At 38.9% G+C, this 22,258-nt stretch overlaps 1 protein-coding gene across 5 annotated transcripts in view; it reads left to right on the forward strand.

The window, feature by feature from the left end:
- LOC145993874 (caspase-8-like) overlaps window positions 1-14,626 on the forward strand; it is a 57,580-nt gene extending 42,954 nt beyond the window's left edge. For 4 of the 5 annotated variants that reach the window (XM_083129740.1, XM_083129743.1, XM_083129741.1 and 1 more), the window contains one exon: window positions 13,117-14,626. In XM_083129740.1, the coding sequence (XP_082985866.1) occupies window positions 13,117-13,427 (311 nt within the window). In that variant the 3' untranslated portion in view covers window positions 13,428-14,626. Of the gene's footprint in view, window positions 1-10,624; window positions 10,832-13,116 lie in introns of all 5 variants that reach the window. The other variant, XR_014442304.1, reaches the window with a different exon arrangement.
- Window positions 14,627-22,258: the final 7,632 nt, after the last annotated feature.

Below are 22,258 nucleotides of genomic sequence, written 5' to 3' on the forward strand. Positions count from 1 at the left end.
CTGGGAAGTCTTTGAGACGAATACTGGCTGTAAGGAGACCCACTTTTTAATTTTTTTTTCTGTCTGTGAACTTAGAACATTTATCAACAGAGTGAAGAGTATGAGCGAAAAGCACCACAAATAACTGCACGACTCAGTGATCATCATTATTATTTTTTAAATGGTAGGATGTGATCGAGTGGGTTCACAGTAGAATATAGTAAGATAATGACTGCGATGATATCCAGAGGGGCCCGGGCAACTTGACATGTGGATCCCCTCGAAAACGCTGAATGAACTTACTTGCTCACAGATGATCATCAATTGGGGAAAAGCCTCATCTCATATCTTCAAATATTGTTTATCATCGGCTTACAGAGTGTAAATAGCATATAAAATTATGATTAATCCAGTAGTAACAGTCACTTGCTCAAGTTCTGCCACTTTTATTAGTTTTACATGTGGTATTTAAAATGGAGTTCCCACCAAATATTTCCAGGCCCCCCCCCCCAAGCCTTTTCATATTCAAGTGAGAGCTAAATAAGATTCTCACATAGTCCACACCTGACATGTCTTGGACGTTATTCTCATTTTTTAGCTATACTGTGACAATGTAGTTGATTTTTCTTGTAACTGTTAAACACTTAAGAGGGGTCCAAAAACCCAGTAGGAAGTGAGACCCAGAGGCAGTTACCACCATGTACCCAATCTTCTGTCGCACAGGAAATATTATTTTGGGGGATTTTGTGAAAATTATTTTCTCCAGTATTGAAATTTTAGTGGACATTTCTGTTGAACCAATTTTTTTCCAGTGTGTTATATATATAATTAGGGCTCGGAAGTTGATGAAAAATCATATTTTTTTCTGAGCCTTGAAAACAATACTAAACCTGATAGCAGTCAGTTTCCCTTTAATTAGAACCAGAAGACATTGCCTTTATTTTGTATTTTTCAGCCTTTTTTGGCTTTTAGGTCATTTTTCAGTATTTGTGGCCATTTTTCTTCATATTTGAAGTATATTTTTCTTCTTCCCTATTTCGTGAATTTTAAATGCATTTGCTAGCATAACATACATAGTATTTAAATTTCCTGAGATGGTCTTTTTAGCAAGTTTGCCATTAATAAAAAATACGGTCCATGGAAATTTTTAACTGAAATGTTTGCCAATGGTTTAAATAATTAAGTGTGGAAATTTATTTTTCCTCCAGCAAACTTAAAATACTTCGTGAGAAACCTACTTTGAAATTCTCTAGCTGGCAAAAAAAATAAATAAGAAAAAAAAACTTGTTGGTCAAAAAAGTCAATAATAATTTTAAGGTCATTTCTAGAAGTAATTTTTTGAGAGCCCTAGTTATCATTTTATAATGATCTACAGTGATCCAAATGGAAATTCCTAGCTGGGAGTATGTGATATATGATGGATCAACTTGGAGACGATGCAGTAAGCGTGGGGATGCTCATGTAAATTATTCTAGCTGCGAGGATGGTTTATGAAAGTTTTCTTAACTGAGGAATAGAGTCCCTTCGAGCACTGGTGATCTATTTTAGAAACAGGTCTTGTTTCAGAAAAAGTTTAAGAGTATGTTTATTGGTATAGTTCATATTATGATTAATAATGTCGTAGTTCCACTAACATTAAAATAAAACTCTGTGTCCTTGTGCCAACTATATTTTTGGGGTCAGGTCCTTCTGCTGGACTTTTTATTTAGTGACCTTGTGATTCCGACTCCGTTGAATCTTGAGCCGGTGAAGCCACTGATGGCTTTTGGGGCTGAAGCCATACCGATCTCAAAATCCAAAATAGAAGTGTTGACCATCATTCAAACAATTTCCCAAAACAGTATTTTTTTAAATGTCTGTGTTGTAACCTAACCTATTTTGTTTTGTTAATTATCAAGTGAAAAATACAAAAGATGATTCCACATTTGGCTGCATGAAGTCCCCCTCCCCTCTTTCTGCCTGCGCCACTGCGCAAATATTTCCAATATTCTCTCCTAGTTATTTTTCAGATTCATATCCTAATTTAGTTTCAAGAAGTTGCTACACCAATAACAAAAACTGGGAAGTCAGGGCAAAAATTAATGTCTTGTACGCCCAATGGCAAAAGAAACATCAGGTAAATTGTTCATCACTATTTTCAGTAAGTTGGTTTTCCACACTGTGATGATAATGAATTGAAATAAGAACGTCAATAAGTACAGGGCAACACCTCTACAGAATTTCATTCCTTTAAACAACTCAGGACAGAAAAAAAAATAATGAAAATAAAGCAATATTTGCCACTGGGGGTACAACTGTGTGTGGAGGGGAAGGGGGGAAACTTACAGCCATCCTTCCATCCCTCTAGCATTGTCAGTGTTATGTACTTATTCTCTTGAATTTTTTCACCGAGGGGGGGGGGGGAGGAGGGACAATATTTTACTTGTACAGAAAACTGTGCTACGCCACTGGTCACATGAAACTCGCACAATGCTAGAATCAATTATTATGCTGCATGCCACGTGAGTTATATTTGACTCGCAGCATATTTATTGTTTTTTTCATAGCATTGTTATTGTTTTGTCTGAGCATCGAGTCTTTTGTTACTTGTAAGATGACTCTGCTATATAATATTGTACCTATATCGTTAGAGGAGCTGGCCAGCAAAAATTTAAGACCAAGTGCACAATCGGAAAATACATGAAAACAGTTCATGAGGAAAAATGTTTTTTTTTTGTTTACTTGTCAGATTTACGGGCATTTCAATGAGGTCATGTCACCCACCAACTCCGATTTCGATGAAATTTGGTATACACCCTTCCTTTATGGTTGAAAGAAGCCCCCTAAATTTTTTCACTCAATCTCAAACGGTTTTCATTTTACAGCACTTTGAAATGTCATTAAATCCATGTTGTCTGTCACTCTGGAGACCCTCCACACAAGATACCCTTGCTTACATTTTATTTCTTTTCTCCTTAACCAATGATCAGATCTCTCTGAAATTTTACACAAAGTTCAATGAAATAATGAGGATTTCAGAAAAAAAAATATATACATCAGCACTCAAAAATGTTTACAAATGTCTATAAAAAGACTAATAATGGACTTGTAGCCTAATTTTTGTGGTGGAAAAACTAGGTTATGAATATCTGAATTTTCATCATGTGGGTATGATGGAACCAAAAGCTTTTGATGTTGAAAATCATTGCAAAGACATGCTCTTTCTCTACAAAAGTTATTTTTTTTTTGTTTTTTTTATTCCTTCTAATGAAAATTTTAAGTTTTTTGGACATTGCCTAAAATGTCATGGTCAATCCGTACCAAATGGTCCAGCACTGGTTGCTCGACCATTTTTAAAATTTTTCATTTGTTTGTCATTGTAACCCCTGTACAAGGCTAGTTCAAAACAGGCATTATTTTTCTAAAACTAGACTTTGTTTGAAAATGGTGGCCATTTTTGTTTCATGACTTGCAACATTTTTGGCCTATGCAGACAGTTGCGATAATTATGACAACTCAGCTAAGAAAAATTATAGAAATCTGGGGTAAAAAACATTGTTTTCAGTACATTTCAAGCTACATTTTATGTTCCGTATTTTTTTCACCTCATCTAATGCAAATGGCTGAAATTTAGGGTCAAAACTAACTTATTTTCAATTTTGAAGGGAAGTTAATGTATGGGTGTTATTTCTGAGTAAACAAAAAATTATCGATCAGACATATCGATTTGATGGCGGAGAAAGAACTTCCGGTTTAACGAATTTTCTAATGTAAACAAGTGCAATACAAATCGGCACCGAGTTTATTTTCTTATAAAAGATCGGAAACAAAATAGACCACTTGAAATTTTTTAGTGATATAGAGAAACAAAGGTACCTAGAAAAGTTTGGCTTTTTCCCAGATCCTTTGGATGCAGATATAAGGAACAATACTAATATTTTCCAAGGCAGTGCTGATCTTCTACCAACAGTTTAGTTTTTGAAAAGACTTTCCAGGTTGAAATGAAGCTTACATTAATTATAAACATTGAAATACTTCGATTACAACAGTAAAAGAAATAATAATAATTACTACGGTTAAAATTATTGTTATACGCTAATAATAATATATACCAATTAAATAAATTTCATTCGAATTTTATTATTATTGTTGTTGTTTATTATTATCATGTTATTCAATCCACAAGCCGAATGAATATACAGCGCAACTATTTTCCATTAATACTTTTACGTTTCATAGTTACTATACTGAAATGCTATTGTATTTTGTTATTAACTTTTGGAAGTGTTGTTCAAGAGAGGACTTTAGAATTAGAAAAAAATTCTCGCAAAGTTTATGTTGTGTGTCCTCATCTATATTTTATATTTTTTGAATTCTGAAAACTGTGGAACCATTAATTCTTTCGATTAAATGGTAGAACATTAAAATATAACCTGGCTCCTGTATTTTTCAGCCAATTTTTGATCTAAAGCATATTTTACATTGATTACTCTGTTAGAATACTAACCAAGTGAACTTTATTTCTGTTATTAACAATAAAAATAACAAACTTTCTACTTTTTTGCAACTTGAAATGAAGGATGCCAATTTCCAGGGGGGAGGAGGGGTCGACTGACCTACCGACGTCCATGGAGAGAGCTCTTATCAACAACCAAGAGGCAAATGCGTTATAATATGATTATAAATAGTTCCAATTTTTAAATTTAGTCAACACATGTGCGTTACGCCATGAAAATTTCCGAAACACATAAAATATTTTAATTTGATTTGATGAAGTGCCGACTTCAGAGCCTACTCCCTCGGGTTTGTGTCCAATGTTTTCGCCTTACTGCCTAAATCTAATGATTTTTCCGTATCGGGTCTGTCTGAAAACGAAGTATAGATACCTGAGAACAATTGTTTGTTCCTTATCTCATGTTGAAACGGAAAGCCACACAAATATTGTCCCCTTTTCCAAAGACACTGAATATACACCTTTCAATTCAATGTTATTCTTTTCAAAACCGAAGTGCAGTCCCCACCAGCACCAAGGAAGCACAGAAATGTAAACATCCGGTGAAAAGTGCCCATAGGATATATTTTTTTTAGTAGGTAAGCAATGAAATATCAGAGCTATATATTTTTTAGAAGAAACATATACCGGGTGAATGACCTAAAACTTGCACTCCAAATATTTCAGAAATGGAAGGTACTATTGATGTGCTGTTTTCACAGAAATGAAGTGTAACCAAGGGCTCAATAATTGTAGCCCATACACAGATTTTTATAATTATTAGAATGTGTATTTATTTTAGAAAGTTACATTTTTTCAAATGGAACAATGCCTATGGACAGTAACAAAATAAAATTAGAGTAAATTAGAATGTCAATGGTGTTTCTTTCAGGATACTAGTACAAGTATTTTTCAAGCTATCGCAGTTTGAAAATTGTACAGACTGGCAGTTGTCTGCTCCATTCAACTGCTTAGTTACGAGGCTATGATGTTCGTATGTTTGTTGCCTTTACAGTCTACTGATTGCATTGTGACTTCCTTGTCAGTTACATGGTGATAGTGCAAGAAGTTGGACGTGGTGGAAGATTGTGTTTACCAGTGCTGAAAAAGCCGACATGTTAATGGTGTATGGAGAATGTAGGATAAATGCTGTAATGCTTGTGCTCTGTACGTGGAATAATATCCCAATAGACGTCACCCATTGCGACAATTATTTGTGAACTTCTTCAAGCAATTACGTGAAACTGGAAGTGTAATACCTAGAAAACGTAACAGAAACAAACGAGTGACTGGAGAAGAGGGTGAAATTAATGTTCTCGCTGCTGTTGCTGTACATCCACACGTTAGTTCCCGTGCAATCGCACGAGGAAGTGGCATGAGTCAGGCAAGTGTACTACGCGTTCTCCACAGTCATAAGCTCCATCCGTATCATGTCTCTCTCCATCAAGAGCTGCATGGAAACGATTTCGAAAATCGTGTTAACTTTTGTACATGGGCATTATGACAAGATACACCAGATTTATCATGTATCTTGTTTAGTGATGAAGCAACATTTACAAATCATGGCCAAGTAAACCTCCGAAACATGCACTATTGGTCCGTCAAGAATCCCAATTGGTTTCGTCAGGTGGAACGTCAGCGTCCATGGAGTTTAAATGTGTGGTGTGGAATAGTAAACCATCAGCTCATAGGCCCTTTGTCCATTGTTCATAGAAGGAACACTAAATTCTGAAGTCTGTCAGGCTGGATATCCAGGAACTCCAGAAATCCACAGAAAGAAACTTGACATTGATGGACGATATGAAAATGTATTCCAGGAGGAACTGCCTGCTGTTACACGGCATTCCTGAGATGGCCAACGAGGACATGACGAACTTGTCCTCCAGACGATGCACAAACACCTCCACCTGCAGCACGTAACCCTGGACCACATCGAGCGCTCCCACCGCATCGGCCCCCGAAGGAGAACAGTGGCGGACACGGTCAAAACTGGGAAGAGGCCCATCATCTTTCGGCTTTACAGCTACCGAACCAGGGACGCCATCTGGAAGAACAAGAAGGCGCTGAAGGGAACGATAGTTCTCATCACCGAATCCATGACCGCAGCCAGGCAGCAAGTGCTGCAGAAGGCCAAGGAGCAGCATGGCCCCAGGAACGTGTGGACTCAGGATGGCAGAATCGTCATACTGAAGAACAATCGGAAGATCTCAGTCACCACGCTGAAGGAACTGGACAAAGTGGAGTGAACGCGAGGGGAAAAAGAGGATGTGTAGGGAATAAGCAGCTGCTCAGAACATTTATTTTACGCCACGATATTTCGTAAACGTAGCTATTTTTGTGTATTAGTGTTTGTGACTGCGTTATAACGTTAACTGTTATGCTTGTGTCTGTTTGTGTTTGTGTGTGCGTATGTGTGCGTAAGTATATAGAATATAGTTTTCGGTGTCCTGCAGGTCCTAAATACATCACTTTTGCTGGCTTGGTAAGTGAATCTTCAATTTCCAAATTTTATGTTCGGTAGACGTAGTGACAAATGTTAATTTTCTTTCTTTATTATTTTCTAATTTCCATTGGCTCAAACTGACCTTCTGGTAAATGTAAATCTGGCAACGCCCTCAGTCGGTGCTCCTGGAAGACTTGAAAACCTACCCCCATCCTCCTCAGTTGTCATTTACCTCTCCCTTACCCCCTCCCAACGGCAGACCGTAAACCCACTTTCCAACCTCTCAAACTGTTTCTCCACCTGCAACTTTGCGGCAACACCAACGTCGGCATTTTTCAGTCAATTGCGAAATATCTGCACTTCCCCAGCAAACGACAACGACCTTCGCTCCCCAACCCCGGTGTCACAAGTGGGCGACCCACCTCCTGGGCCTCAGCTGAACCTCCCCTCGGGCTGCCTCAACGTCATCCACGTCAATGCACAGAGCATTCTCACGCATCTCGTAGATGTCCAAAACATTGCCCAAATAACCAAACACTTGCATGCTCTAATCATGTCGGAAACGTGGCTGAAGGAGAGCCTTTCGACTGAGTTGGTGCACCTTCCAGGTTTTCGTCTATTCAGAAGAGAGAGGATCGGGAAGAGAGGCGGGGGAGTGGCAATTTATCTACGCAAAGATATTCCTGCCAAAATCATTTCAGAATCACCCGGCGACTACGACCGATCGTCCGAATATATAATTATGGAAACTACCGTCTGTCAACAGAAACTCCTCCTTGCCGTAGTCTATCGACCACCTATCACTCGCCTCGAAAACTTCGAAAACGATATTGCAACATTTCTACCAAAATATTCTCAAGCAATTGTTTTGGTAGACGTGAATGTCGACCTGTGTACCACCAAAGAGGAGGCTATGCAATTCCGCGATACGTTCTCAGCCTTAAATCTTACAATCTGTCACCTAAATCCAACCCACCACACGGCCACTTCAGACTTCTGGCGTGACGTCATTCTGGTCTCGGACGAAAATCATGTAACGAGCCATGGCCAAATTCCGGTACCTGGGATTTCCTATCATGATTTAATTCACGTATCATATAACATCCACGTTCCAAAATTTAAGCCTCAACAAGTATCTTACAGGGACATAAAGAACGTTGACGAAACCCGCTTGAACGAAGACGCTGCACTCGTTCTGTGGCACGTAATTAGCACGTTACCAACAGTGGACGAGCAAGTTCACCTGTTAAATACATTTATTCTTGAACTGTTCAATAAACATGCTCCCGTCAGAAAGAAACGGGTCTCACATCCCGCCGCCCCCTGGCTGACGGACGACGTATGTCGACTTATGGTCATGAGGGACAGAGCTTACACCAAATACAGGAATGACGTAAAAAAAGGTGACCCTAGCACATGCAGCTTCGAAAATTATAGAACCCTGAGGAACCGCTGCAATCAGGAGGTAAGAATAGCCAAGCGCCGATTCAAATACGAATTGCTTAACCACCAAAATAAACCGAACGTTCTATGGAAAAAGTTGAAAATTCTAGGTGTTGGGAAACAGAAAAAGGACGACTACATTCCCAAGTTTGTACCAGATGTACTGAATAATCATTTTTGTGACCTCCCGACTATTGAAAATAATGTTAAACTAGAAACTTTTCAGAACATCGCAATGCACTCCACAAATGCTTAACAATTTTGCTTTTCCTGGATTTCACCGGAACACGTTAGAAAATCTTTACTTAAGATAAAATCGTCGGCTGTAGGAGTAGATGAAGTTTCCATTCTCATGATCAAAAAAATCCTCCACCATGTCCTTATTCCCATCACGGACATATTCAATTTCTCCTTGCTTTCTGACACATTTCCGTCACTTTGGAACTCGCCCAGGTACGCCCTATACCTAAAACAAGCAACGAAATCAATTTAAACAATTTTAGACCAATCAGCATCCTCCCAGCTCTGTCTAAGGCTCTAGAATATCTTATTAGTGGTCAAACCCGTGACTTTCTAGCATGAAATAACCTAATAAACCACTTTCAATCTGGGTTCCGTAGCAACCACAGCACATGCACGGCTCTCGTCAACGTAACCGACGACATTAGGTTAGATATGGACAATCGATAACTTACAATCCTTGTTCTTCTCGATTTTACCAAAGCTTTCCAAACCATTGATCACAAAATTTTACTCACAAAACTATCTTCCCTATTCAGCTTCTCAAACTCTACGGTTAACTGGTTCCGTTCCTACCTGCATGGACGTCAACAATGTGTCGTCGACCTACATCGAAGATCATCCTGGAAAAGCATCCCCTGTGGCGTCCCTCAAGGCACCGTACTGGGCCCCCTCCTGTTTACGCTGTATATTAATGACCTCCCGTCGGTGCTTAATCACTGTAGGTATTACATCTATGCTGACGACTTTCAATTATACTTTTCTTTCCCTCCTCAAGAAATATTGAATGCAACCGAACGTGTAAACAACGACCTGAAAAAAATCAACAAGTGGTCTGTAGACCACGGCTTGCACGTCAACCCAACCAAAACCCAGTGTATGCTCGTAGGCTCCCCAAAGATTCTCAACAGAATTGACGAATTAAATCTCTCTAAGCTTATGGTCAACGATAAACACTTGCCTCTCTCTACCACGGTTAAAAATCTGGAAATTACGCTAAACAATAATCTTACCTGGAGAGAACACGTAAACTCCGTGTGTAAAAGAGCTTTCGGTGCACTACACTACACTACTCTTTACCGGCTTAAAAACTTCCTCCCCGAACGTATAAAAACCAAACTTGCCCAATCTCTTGTTTTCCATATTATTGATTACTGCGACACTCTTTACTCGGACGTTAATCATGAGCAAGCTAAACGCCTTCAGTGAATCCAGAACACCTGTGTCCGCTTCGTTTTCGACATAAAATATGCAGAACATTTGACACTGTATTATGCGAAGGTCGAGTGGCTGAAATTAAGTGACAAACGGATTTACCACAACCTTGTCCTACTTTTTAAAGCCCTAGAAATAAAAGATCCAAAATACCTTTCCAGGTAGTTTCAATATCTTTCGGACTTTCACTCCCGCAACACCAGATCACATGAAAAATCTCTGTTATCCATCCCTATCCACAGATGTAACTTCTACGCCAATTAGTTTACCGTTACCTCTGCAGGACACTGGAACAGACTGACCCCCGAAATCCAAGCCTCCTCCTCAGTTGTAACATTCAAAAGACAATTAAAATTATACATGCTAAACAATTGGACCTAGATTAAATTCCCAGAAAGAAATACGTTATACATTTAGCCCACGAACTATGCTTTCTATGTAGGTACTTGTGTGTGAATATGTGTGTGTGTGTGTGTGTGTGTGCATGTAGAAACTGTATTGCTTTTATTTTTAATTTCTTCTAAGCTATATTGTTTTATTGTGTTAGTAAAAATAATGAGCAATGTACGTAATTAATGGTTCATCCAGGGCTTTACTGCTCGTATTCAAACTGTATTGCTTCCATTTTTATTTTCATTTTATTTTCATTACTTTATTTTTCATTTATCTTTTTATTTTTTTAATTGTATACAATTAACTGTAAAGAAAAAAATGATCCCTGTAATTAATGGTTAAGTGGAAGAGAAGGCATTAATGCCTTAACTTTGCCATGTAAACAAAGTCGTAAATAAATAAATAAATAAATTCTCAAAAGTAACTCAATCTCGTAACAGACCAACTACCACAGATGTTAGAAGAAATTCCACTGCAGACTAGGAAGAACATGTGGTATCAGCATGATGGGTGTCCAGCACATAGTGAACGATGTACTACAGCTTGTCTTCACCGATTGTTTCAAAATCGTTGGATTGGATGAAGGGGACCTGTACCTTGGCCAGCCCATTCACCAGACTTGACCCCTTTAGATTTTTTTCTCTGAGGTAAGCTTAAGGAGACTGTTTACAAGGACATACACTGTTTACAAGGACATACCAACTACACCAGATGATATGAAATGACTTATTACTGCTGGCTGCGCTGAAATTTGTGATGAAATGCTAGAACGTGTGCATCAATCTTTACATGGCAGACTGGAAGCTTGTATTGAAGCTGGTGGGCGTCATTTTGAACACAACCTTTGAAGGCCAATTCTCTTTCTTCTTCAGAATCCAACGAATTTATTTATTCCCTTTTTTTCTTACGTTAGTGCTGACACATGTCGCAGACAACTGCCGGTTTGTACAATTTTCAAACTATGATAGCTCGTAAACTACTTGTACTAGTATCCTGAAAGAAACACCATTGGCATTCTAATTTACTCTAGTTTTATTTTGTTACTGTCCATAGGCATTGTTCCATTTGAAAAAATGTAACTTTCTAAAATAAATACACATTGTAATAATTATAAAAAATCTGTGTATGGGCTACAATAATGAGCCCTTGGTTACACTTAATTTCTGTGAAAACAGCACATCAATAGCACCTTCCATTTCTGAAATATTTGGAGTGCAAGTTTTGGGTGATTCATCCGGTATATCCAAATTTTCAGTAGAAAATATTTGCCACCCAGCCTTACACATATTTTCATTGATAATAGCTACTAACGGGCTTACTATGCTATTCGTATGTTGCAATTAATTAATACGTACAATAATAATTGTAATTGCATGATAGTTCATTAAAGGTAAATAATTATAATTGTAACTAATAACATAAATTTCCCTGTTTTTGCCAAACTTCCTCTCTTTGTAACTTTGTTATCCAAGCAATATCAGTCTCAATTATTTTTACCTCTTTATGCTGTAAATATCAAATTTTATTAGGTTCCCAACCAGATATTGGTTTGATTTCAGTTTTAAGTCCACTTTATGCACGGAAGGCTAATCTAGACTGGTCATACAGTTTATTAAAGTTCATTATTATTCATTGCTTACCTACTAAAAAAAATATCTTATAGATTGACTTCCCTTCAAAACTGAATATCAGTCAGTTTTGACCCTAAATTTCAGCCATTTGCATTAGATGTGGTGAAAAAAGATACGGAACATAAAGTGTAGCCTCAAATGTACTGAAAACAGTGTTTTATATCCCAGATTTCTATAATTTTTCGTAGCTGTGTTATCATAATTATCACAACTGTCTGCATAGGCCAAAAATGTTGCAAGTCATGAAACAAAAATGGCCGCCATTTTCAAACAAAGTCTAGTTGTAGAAAAATAATGCCTGTTTTGAACTACCCTTGTACAAGGGTTACGACAAACAAATGCAAAATTTAAAAAATGGTCGAGCAACCAGTGCTGGACCATTTGGTACGGATTGACCATGACATTTTAGGCAATGTCCAAAAAACTTAAAATTTTCATTAGAAGGAATAGAAAAACCAAAAATTTAATTTTTTGTAGAGAAAGAACATGTCTTTGCAATGATTTTCAACATCAAAAGCTTTTGGTTTCATCATACCCACATGATGAAGATTCATATTTTCATAACCTAGTTTTCCCACCACAAAAATTAGGCTACAAGTCCATTATTAATCTTTTTATAGGCATTTGTAAAAAAATTTGAGTCCTGATGTATTTTTTTTTCTGAAATCCTCATTATTTCATTGAACTTTGTGTAAAATATCAGAGAGATCTGATCATTGGTTAAGGAGAAAAGAAATAAAATGTAAGCAATGGTATCTTGTGTCGAGGGTCTCAAGAGTGACAGACAACACTGATTTAATGACATTTCAAAGTGCTGTAAAATGAAAACCGTTTTGAGATAGAGTGAAAAGATTTAGGGGGCTTCTTTCAACCATAAAGGAAGGGTGTATACGAAATTTCATCGAAATCGAGATAGTGGGTGACGAAATCTTAGTTTTTGCGTTGATTTGATTGATGTGGAATGACCCCGGAAATTTTAAGGCAAAAAGAAATAGAAAAGTAGTTGGTGTTACAGCAGTAATCCAATCACATACAACTACTGAAAAATGCACTTTTTTCACAAATGTTCTTACTAAAAGTTTCATGAAATGGAAAGAGGGGGAAGTTGTTGAAAATGTCATGTTGCCACATGCTTCATGTGGAATACCACACATCAGAATACTGTACTTTACTGGGTAAATTTTAAAAAATTGAAAATATGAATTTGTGACATGCACAGTCACAGGAACAGCACAGTGTGAAGTCAGGGATCAGTAGCATTATGAAATTGAAAATTAGTGATGAAATAATTTGTATTTCAGGAACATGGTTTATCCAAGAATTTTGTAATGCACTTTTGAGGAATCCAGGAGTGGGTTTGAGGGAAGTGCAAGGCGAAATAGCAAAGGAGATGAAGAATAAGAGAGGAAGGTCAAATGGCGAAGAAGTTTGCCAGGTGCCTTCATTTTCCAGTTCCACATCAGATGATGTTGCTCTGAAATTTAGTCCATCAGGTGTTATCAAAGGTATTACAATGACAATTGGTAGAACAACCTTTGAATTATTGCTTGATGAATATCTTCGATCTAGGTGCGGAAGTTCAATTTTTCTCTTACTCCAGATTTATATGTGATGTGTACTGTTGTTCTATGCAACATTACAGGATACATTTCCATGTTGTTTTTTTGTTTGTACTTACAACTAGGGCTGAACTGAATCCACTTTGAATGGATACCCAAACAGATACCAATATTCTTACAGATTCACACCAATACTGATGCGTGAAAATTGTAACAGTTAAAAGTTGTGCAAAATATTGGTTAATATTAGTGGTTGAGTATTCCACTCCAATTATAAGCATCAGTTTACAGGAGTTTTGCTTTAAAATAGTAAAAAATTACATCAGAATATAAAAATACCTATTATGTAATCACAGAATACAGTTTTTTCACATAATATTGGTACAAAATCAGTGGAAACTTCATATTTTTGCATAACTTCCAGGATAATTAGATGCCACAAAAGTGTTGTGCAGCATTTTTGGGGCCTCGTGAACGATCAAAATGCTGGAAAATTATCGGCCAGTATTGGTAAATAAGATCCAACCGATACTTTCCGATACCAATACATCGGCCTTACTTATGACATTTAGTTGTTGAAAAATTCCACATGATTTACAGATGTATAAATCAGATATGTGCAAAACCTGCATAGATTCTCTTCTGTGCAAACTCAGTTCTCTGTAGTGAGTATGTATCCTTCATTACAATCCCTATATTACCACTTGGTTTCAAGGATTTCAGCATATTCCACAGCATGTACAAAAAGTACGTCAGCCTATGTCACAGTGATAATGCAGTGACCTTGTAATCAATCCCTGGTGGTGGCACACTGCACAGAAGTTCAGGTTTCACTTTGAATTGTAACTGATCTGAGCATATAGTGGACTTAAACACAAACTTCGACAAAAGTCCTTTACATCAGAAATCTACATATTATCAGGTCACAAGAAATTACAATATATTTTACATTAAAGAAGTCAGTTCTATGTAGTGTGTCACTTTGAAAACAAAACTATGAACTTTTTTATGTAATGCTTTATGTAAATCAAATTTATAAAATGTTGAATAAAATACACAAGTGCCTTTCACCTACATTCTGATTGAAACACAAGAATTGTAACTTTATCATTTAATGAGTTTTACTTTAACAGATTAAAGGAAGAGAGAGGTCTTGTTTTGAAGCTTTAATTGTTGTGTTTGTTTGAAGCTTTAATTGTAATGTTTGTTTGTTGCATTGTCTGTATTTATTCCAATATTAAAAGAAATACAAATATGCTGTAAAAGAACCATGGATACTAAATTTGTCACAGATTCTTGAACAAACATAACCAGTCATGTTCATTTATATTATAATAAACTAGTATATTGCTAACCTCCATCCACTAACATGATGGGTGCAGTGAATGGCCAAGAGTTTATATCAATGTTAAAGTGCTTTTAGTTCAGCAGCAATATAATGGTGTGAGCAATGCACCAAGGTGACACAGAAGCCCTGCTGGCCAGTCACCATTCTCCAAGGAATAAAAGTGGGTGATCAGTAGGTACAGCATCTTTATCTTTTTGAACGTTTCGGTAATTATGCGATATCGCCCGAACACCTCTCACTCGTTTATTTCATTAATTTAGCATTGATACTTACCTATTCTGCATTGCGGAAGATTCTTTAAGGTGAAGTTATGACTTTTTCCATAAAATACTGTCAACTTTTCATATTACAAGTCATTATTTGTTTTCCTTGTTCCATTTGGGTAACAGACAATATGGCATGCACTTGTCATGGATCATTGCACATCGTGCTTCTGTTCTGTCGATTTGGAGTGAGTATGCAGTGTTTCAACCTTCTTAACCGAAAATACCTACTTTTGTGTTCATTATGTCATCACAAACGATTGACGGATAGCCCCAAAAAACCATTGACGGATAGCCCCAAAAAAACATTCACAATAGCCCCACAAACCATTGATAGATAGCCCCAAAAATTATTCACGATAGCCCCACGAGGCATTGACAGATAGCTCCAAAAACCATTCACGACAGCCCCACAAACCATTGATGGATAGCCCGAAAAACCATTCACGATAGCCCCAAAAATTATTCTCGATAGCCCCACGGACCATTTCCGGCAAGGTTAGGTTAGGTAAGCATAGTTAAAAAAAAGAAGAAAAAATTGTCGTAAAAAAGAGGCACATTTGGAAACACTGGTGAGACTGCGTGACTTTCGATGCTCGTGTCATCTGCAGGCACATAATGGAAACAACGACATAATGTTGTCGCTTTACAGAAAATGCAAGTTCCTTACATAAAAAGTGATTATTCCTTGTTCTGCAGCATTCTATGGTGATGTTTTCAGTTTCCAAGAAAGAAACTACCTCGAAGAACTTCGACAATGCTACAGAAACTGATTTCAGTAAGTAGTTTCTCCTGTAAATTTGAAGAAATCCGTTCAGGCGATATCGCATATTTTCCTTTTCATCATGATGCTTTGTGGTTTGTTGGATGGAGAATGTGTAGTTTTGTGAAGCGTATGGTACTTGGATGAACAGCACACAATCACCTACCCATTGTCAGTGACAGCTCTAAACTGGTACGTACACAGTCAGTGCTTGCTGAATACCGAACTCTATCTCTCCTTCTGCCAACTGCATCCACCATTATCAGTAGAAATTTTTTTCTCTTAGTATCCATTATTTTCAATTGCTGCATCTTTAATCATGGCTATTTGGCTCAGTACCTTTACCAATAGAGTGTTGTGTGGCCTACATGTACTTACTCTCTTTCAAGTGATGGCATGGGGGTTAGCAGTATGATGATCTTCCAGTGTTTATCTTGCTTATCCAAAGTAGTGTCTGATAATTAATATGAATTGATTTATTCAACTATTCATTCAAGAACACAAATACACATCAAGTACGAGGGCCATTTTTCTTGTAGTGGCAACATGTATGAGAAACAGACATGAATCGTTTACGATCTTTCAATGTAATCTCCTGCTTCTGCGTGAAAACGTTTCCACACATCTGCCAGTCGTTGGATGCCATTGATAGCTCCTGTTCGTGCCAGTGCATGCAGAGACTGCCCTGTGGCCGAAATGATGCTCGGGACGTCTGGAAAGAGTTTTCCCCCTCAGCTCCTCCTTCATCTTGGAAAACAAATAAGTTGCAGGGACTCATGTCAGCAGAATAAGGTGGGTGCTCCAACACCTCCCAACCTCATTGTTGCAGTACGATCTGCACCACTTGTGCTTTATGACATCTTGGGTTCTCATGGAGAATCGTGGGTCCTGATTGCAGGAGATGTCGTCAGGATATGTGGTACCCATTTTGCCGATATCTTACGCAGGCCGAGGTTCTGAGTTAGCATCTGGTGTACAGAGGATGGTGAAATTTTCAGTTCATTTGCTACTTCACTACAAGTCCAACACCGATCATTCTCCAGCAATCTGCGAAGTGCATCAAGGTGGTGTGGATCTGTTGCCGTGCAAGGATGCCTGCCACCATGTTCTTCACGACAACTTTCAAATGCCTTGCCCATCTGGCAATGGTACGAACGGTAAAGCGTGGTCCCCACATGCCTCCCGCAAGCCCTTGTGAATTTGCTGTGCATTCCTTCCACATGCAACCTGAAATTTTATGAATTTTCGCTGTTCTTCACGTGTGATCATTGTCTTTTGTCTAAACAAGACCTGATCGTCTTTTGTCCCAGCGACAACTGACAAGTGTATACAAACACTGTTGCAACTAAAAAAAAAATGGCCCTTGTATATTTATGATGCATACAATTTGTGAAATATAGTTTTTTCATCTACCAAATTAAATATTTGTAGCATTAATTGGTTTTGAGAGATTTAAGATAAAAGAGGTGTTTATTGTTGTCCTTTTCTTTTTCATCTGCTATAGAAACTATTCTGTGTACGCTTTTAGAAGGAACACGAGTTAAGCCAATATGCAGCCAGTGCTATTACGCTGTATTCAAACTAACTGCTCACAGAAGGAAACTATAGAGAATTCGCTGTGTGTTCAATATTCAACTTTATATATACACACTGCTCGCCATTAAAATTGCAACACCCAGAAGGAAATGAGATAGAAACACGAAACTTGGCAAATATGTAGTTCATAATAAGATAAGAAAATGATTACAGTTAGAGCTCGGTGGTGTGACATGTGACACGTAGAATATGGTTGCATAACCCCAAGGAGCTAGTAGCGTGTACAGCCTCCACGGGCGGCAATAACTGCTGCAACATGGCGAGGCATGGACAGAATGAGTCTATCGATGTCTGCTTGCAGTATGGCATCCCAAGCGGCTTCCACACAGTGCCAGAGGTCTTTCAACATTACGTGCCGGAAACCTGAGTTGGGCCAGCTGGCGACCCACCATGGACCAGACATGTTCAATTGGTGACATATCCGGCGAACGTGCTGGCCAAGGAAGCAGGGGCACGTGGTTAGCTTCCATAAATGCGAGGACATTACTTGCAACATGGGGGCGTGCATTATCCTGTTGAAAAGTGGCATTATTCAGTGCATGGATTAATGGGACAGCAACAGGGGTGAGAACCTGTGTGATGTACCGTTGGCTGTTCAATGTCCCTTGAATGCGTACGAGACGCGAACGAACACCTATGGCGATAGCACCCCATACCATGATACCCAATGAAGGCCCTGTGTGATGATGCATGATGCAGGCGTCATGAAGCCTAGTGCCACGGTGCCGCCACACGCGTGTCCGTCCATCATGATGTTGTAAACAGAAGCGGGATTCATCAGAGAACACTACAGCATTTCACTCTGCCATCCATGCACGACGGTCTTGGCACCATCTCAGACGCAAACGCCTATGCTCTAGCGTCAGAGGAATCCGCAACAGTGGGCGCTGGGAAAAAATTCCCCGGTTCGCCAAACGACGAAGCACGGTTCGTGGGGACACTGCGCAATCCTCGCGTGGCCATTCTGTCTGTAAGGGCCATGCGTATCATACGTCTGTCCTCTCGTTCTATCGTCCGACGCGGACGTTGTGAACCTCTACATTGCTCTACAGTGCCTTCCTGGACCCACTGGTTCCATACACGGATCACTGTGGATGCATTCCGTCCTACACGGGCACCGATCTCACGGTAGGATAATCCGCATTCACGGCATGCAACAATTCGGCCGCGATCGAACTGGGAAACCTGCTGGAATCGCTGCCGTATTTGACGACGTGGCATTGCTGACCGATTTTAACACACTACACTCATGACCATGCACTTTCACTGCTCTTCTGCACCTATCTGACCTGCTACAGGTATCACTTACCAGATGGCGTGGCAGGCGCACATGATGCATGACGGCCTTGAACACGTAATAATTTCCTTCTGCACCTCTCCTTTACACACTGTGCACATTTCGTCCGATTCCGATTACTCCTTCTGGGTGTTGCATTTTTAATGGCGAGCAGTTTATATATTGTAGCATGACGTTGGGTAAGGTATGGTATCGAGTCACGCCGGGACGTAGCTCAGATAAATACGATAGATCTTAAGTTTGACTTAGCTAACCACCTCTACCCTTAAGGGAGCTGATGAAGGATTGTTGGGAGTCTGTGGTGTTGAATGCTACTCACCCCTTGCTGTAGGTCTGGCCCTCGACTTCTGACGTCGGCGACGGTTGCACGGTGACCTGTGCCCGCTGGAGAGATCGAAGGTGGCGAATAGAGACGGCAGGCAATTCGGCGACTAGATTGTAAATGGACTGCAGATTCTTCGGCTGGCTTAATCCGGACTGCTTATGGACTTCTCGCTTGTTGCCGCCTCGTAACGTCGCGATCTCTCAGCAGGCCGTCATCGTCTTCTCGTCGATCAGTTTGGTGGTGGTATTGGAGCAAAGTGAGAGATCAATTTACCGTCTCCAGGGGGTTTATACTTTGGATTTGAGTCATGACTTGGTGGACTTTGCACCTCCAGCTGTGCACCTGCGGTATCCCTGGATGCAGATGGAAATTTACAGTGGAGGTGCACTCACTGCTGGCGAGGGCCATTGCCTTGCTGACTGTGCAGAGCCGAGTGGAAAATTCTTGTTGCTCGGCTCTGCATCCGGTGGAATGTGGGGTGAATGAGTGTTCAACTTGCAAGCTTCAGAGCAATGTTTGAGGCAAGTTAATGTTTCTACCTTTATGCTCCCAATTCCTTCATATATATATATATAATTTATATACGTATATATGAGTACAGTGAAATAATATAGTCAATATTTCTACACAGGATTATAATATCATATCACTGCAGCATATAAGGGAAACTCTTGATACGAAAATGAAGAACTCAAACTGATTCACAATGTTCGAGAATGCCCACAACAATGAAGGGTCATTGTGCATATTGAGATGAATTTAACACCCATTGTTTTTCGAAGACAACAACTCAGCTGTGTCAACACGGCAATGAAAAACCAGATGGAAATAAAATGTAAGGGTCATTATATTGTGTTATGTTGTTTCCCAGTGTTTCTTCAAGAAACGATAACTCTGGCTGTAGGCAATGGCAATTTATGGGACTGGGATAATCAGGTTCAAAATGTCTTGTTCCATATAAGGACATATGATGAACCTTAAAGTGGTGAGTTTTATGAAAACTTCTTGTCTGCAAGAAAACTACAGAACACACCATTTAACTTGTACACGGCAGTTTCCTAACTTTACAATGTTGTACTCCTGCCATAGGCTGTCACCATAGACAGGGACTGCATGGTCCTACCCGATATCGCTTCTAAAATCATACCCCATATAGATCAGTGATCAGAACGCTACATTTTATAAGTAGCTTGATTACAACTACAGCTACTCTTCCAAAATGTAGCTTCGCTACAGCTACAACCACATTTACCAAAAAGTAGCTTGCTACGCTACTCCTGTTCGCTACTCGCTACTTCGCTACTTTTGCGCTACTTCTGTATTAAAAAACTTAAAACAACTATATGGCTATTCAAAAGAAGCCCTAGTATGATAGTTGTACGTACTGAAAAATAGATTATGTTATTTATTACTAAGATTCCCTTCATTCTATAATTTTTATAGCAGTGTTACTTCAGTTACAAATTTTTAATAAAGTGTTTGAGAATAAAGTACCTTTGTCAGTGGCATATCAATTCAAAAAACTAGGTCTTACACGAATCCATGATGTTCTTATTGTCATATCAAAAATATTTATGTGACATACTTCCTTTTAAAATTAATTGGAAGAATATTGCAAGTATCGAAATTAACTATAACATGTTGCGCAAAATGGGAATAAGATAAAAATGTGATATTTAGCCGTTTAATCTTTTTAACTTAAACAGAATGTTATTTCGGGGATGGCAGATATTTTCTCGAACCTTGAGGATGGATGGTGGATATTTTCTCGAACCTTGAGGATAGCTGGGGAATGCTTCTAATGGTATAAATGAGAAACAGGTGGAGCAATTTCTTTACGTAAGTTTTTCCATTGAAAATGCTTCCCCGACGAGACAGTGAGAATTGTAATTGTCACCTTGTATTCAAAGGGCCCCAGGTGCGATACCCAGCGGAGGGGAGGCTACATGGTGGTTCGTATCAGTCTCGATCAGCTGATCTGTGCATAAAGTGAACTCAAAACAAATAGTAGGAAAGACACCTAGTTGGGAGGATGGGAAATTCTTGAGGATGGATGGTGGATATTTTCTCGAACTTTGAGGATAGCTGGGGAATGCTTCTAATGGTATAAATGAGAAACAGGTGGAGCAATTTCTTTACGTAAGTTTTTCCATTGAAAATGCTTCCCCGACGAGACAGTGAGAATTGTAATTGTCACCTTGTATTCAAAGGGCCCCAGGTGCGATACCCAGCGGAGGGGAGGCTACATGGTGGTTCGTATCAGTCTCGATCAGCTGATCTGTGCATAAAGTGAACTCAAAACAAATAGTAGGAAAGACACCTAGTTGGGAGGATGGGAAATTCTTGAGGATGGATGGTGGATATTTTCTCGAACTTTGAGGATAGCTGGGGAATGCTTCTAATGGTATAAATGAGAAACAGGTGGAGCAATTTCTTTACGTAAGTTTTTCCATTGAAAATGCTTCCCCGACGACACAGTGAGAATTGTAATTGTCACCTTGTATTCAAAGGGCCCCAGGTGCGATACCCAGCGGAGGGGAGGCTACATGGTGGTTCGTATCAGTCTCGATCAGCTGATCTGTGCATAAAGTGAACTCAAAACAAATAGTAGGAAAGACACCTAGTTGGGAGGATGGGAAATTCTTGCTCCTCCATTCCCCACTCTGCTCATCATTCATCATTCTTCCTCGTTCTCTCAATTAGTCAAAAGTGGCAGAAAACGGCCATAGATAAGAAAATAACTAAATAAACAATGCATCCTCATGATTAGAAAAAGTTACAGAAAAAGGACGCAAAAGTAGGAAAAACCCATAAATTTGAAAACTGTATTAACAAAGAAAATTGTCATTTCTGCAGAAAAGTCAATAACTTGCACGTTCTTTTTACGATATGATAAAATATATTGGATAAGCTGATGTGTATATCCAAGTGTTCTAAACATACTGTTATTTTAAAATTTGCGAACAAACATTATGACCAGAATAATTGTAATTCCAGAAACACTATCGGTCTTGTAACAATTTCTTGCCGGTATTATCCTATACACTGACAATGATCAATGCTGTTAACGTACTGAACCATTGATTGCTGGCACTATTGCTTTGTCAGATTAGTAGGAAATTGATCCCTCTTTTTTCACTAAGTTGAGTTTTACACAGTAAATATCGATATTTTGCTGTCTGTTACGGCATGGATATCCACAGGATTTGTTCCAGGGGTGGCGCAAACGGGGCATTTTTTCCTGGCGGTGTAGCAAATGAGGCATGATTCTCCCCAAAATAGCGATGCAGAT

This window comes from Lepisma saccharinum, chromosome 10 (assembly GCF_977018435.1).
Source record: "Lepisma saccharinum chromosome 10, izLepSacc3.1, whole genome shotgun sequence".
Taxonomy (NCBI): domain Eukaryota; kingdom Metazoa; phylum Arthropoda; class Insecta; order Zygentoma; family Lepismatidae; genus Lepisma; species Lepisma saccharinum.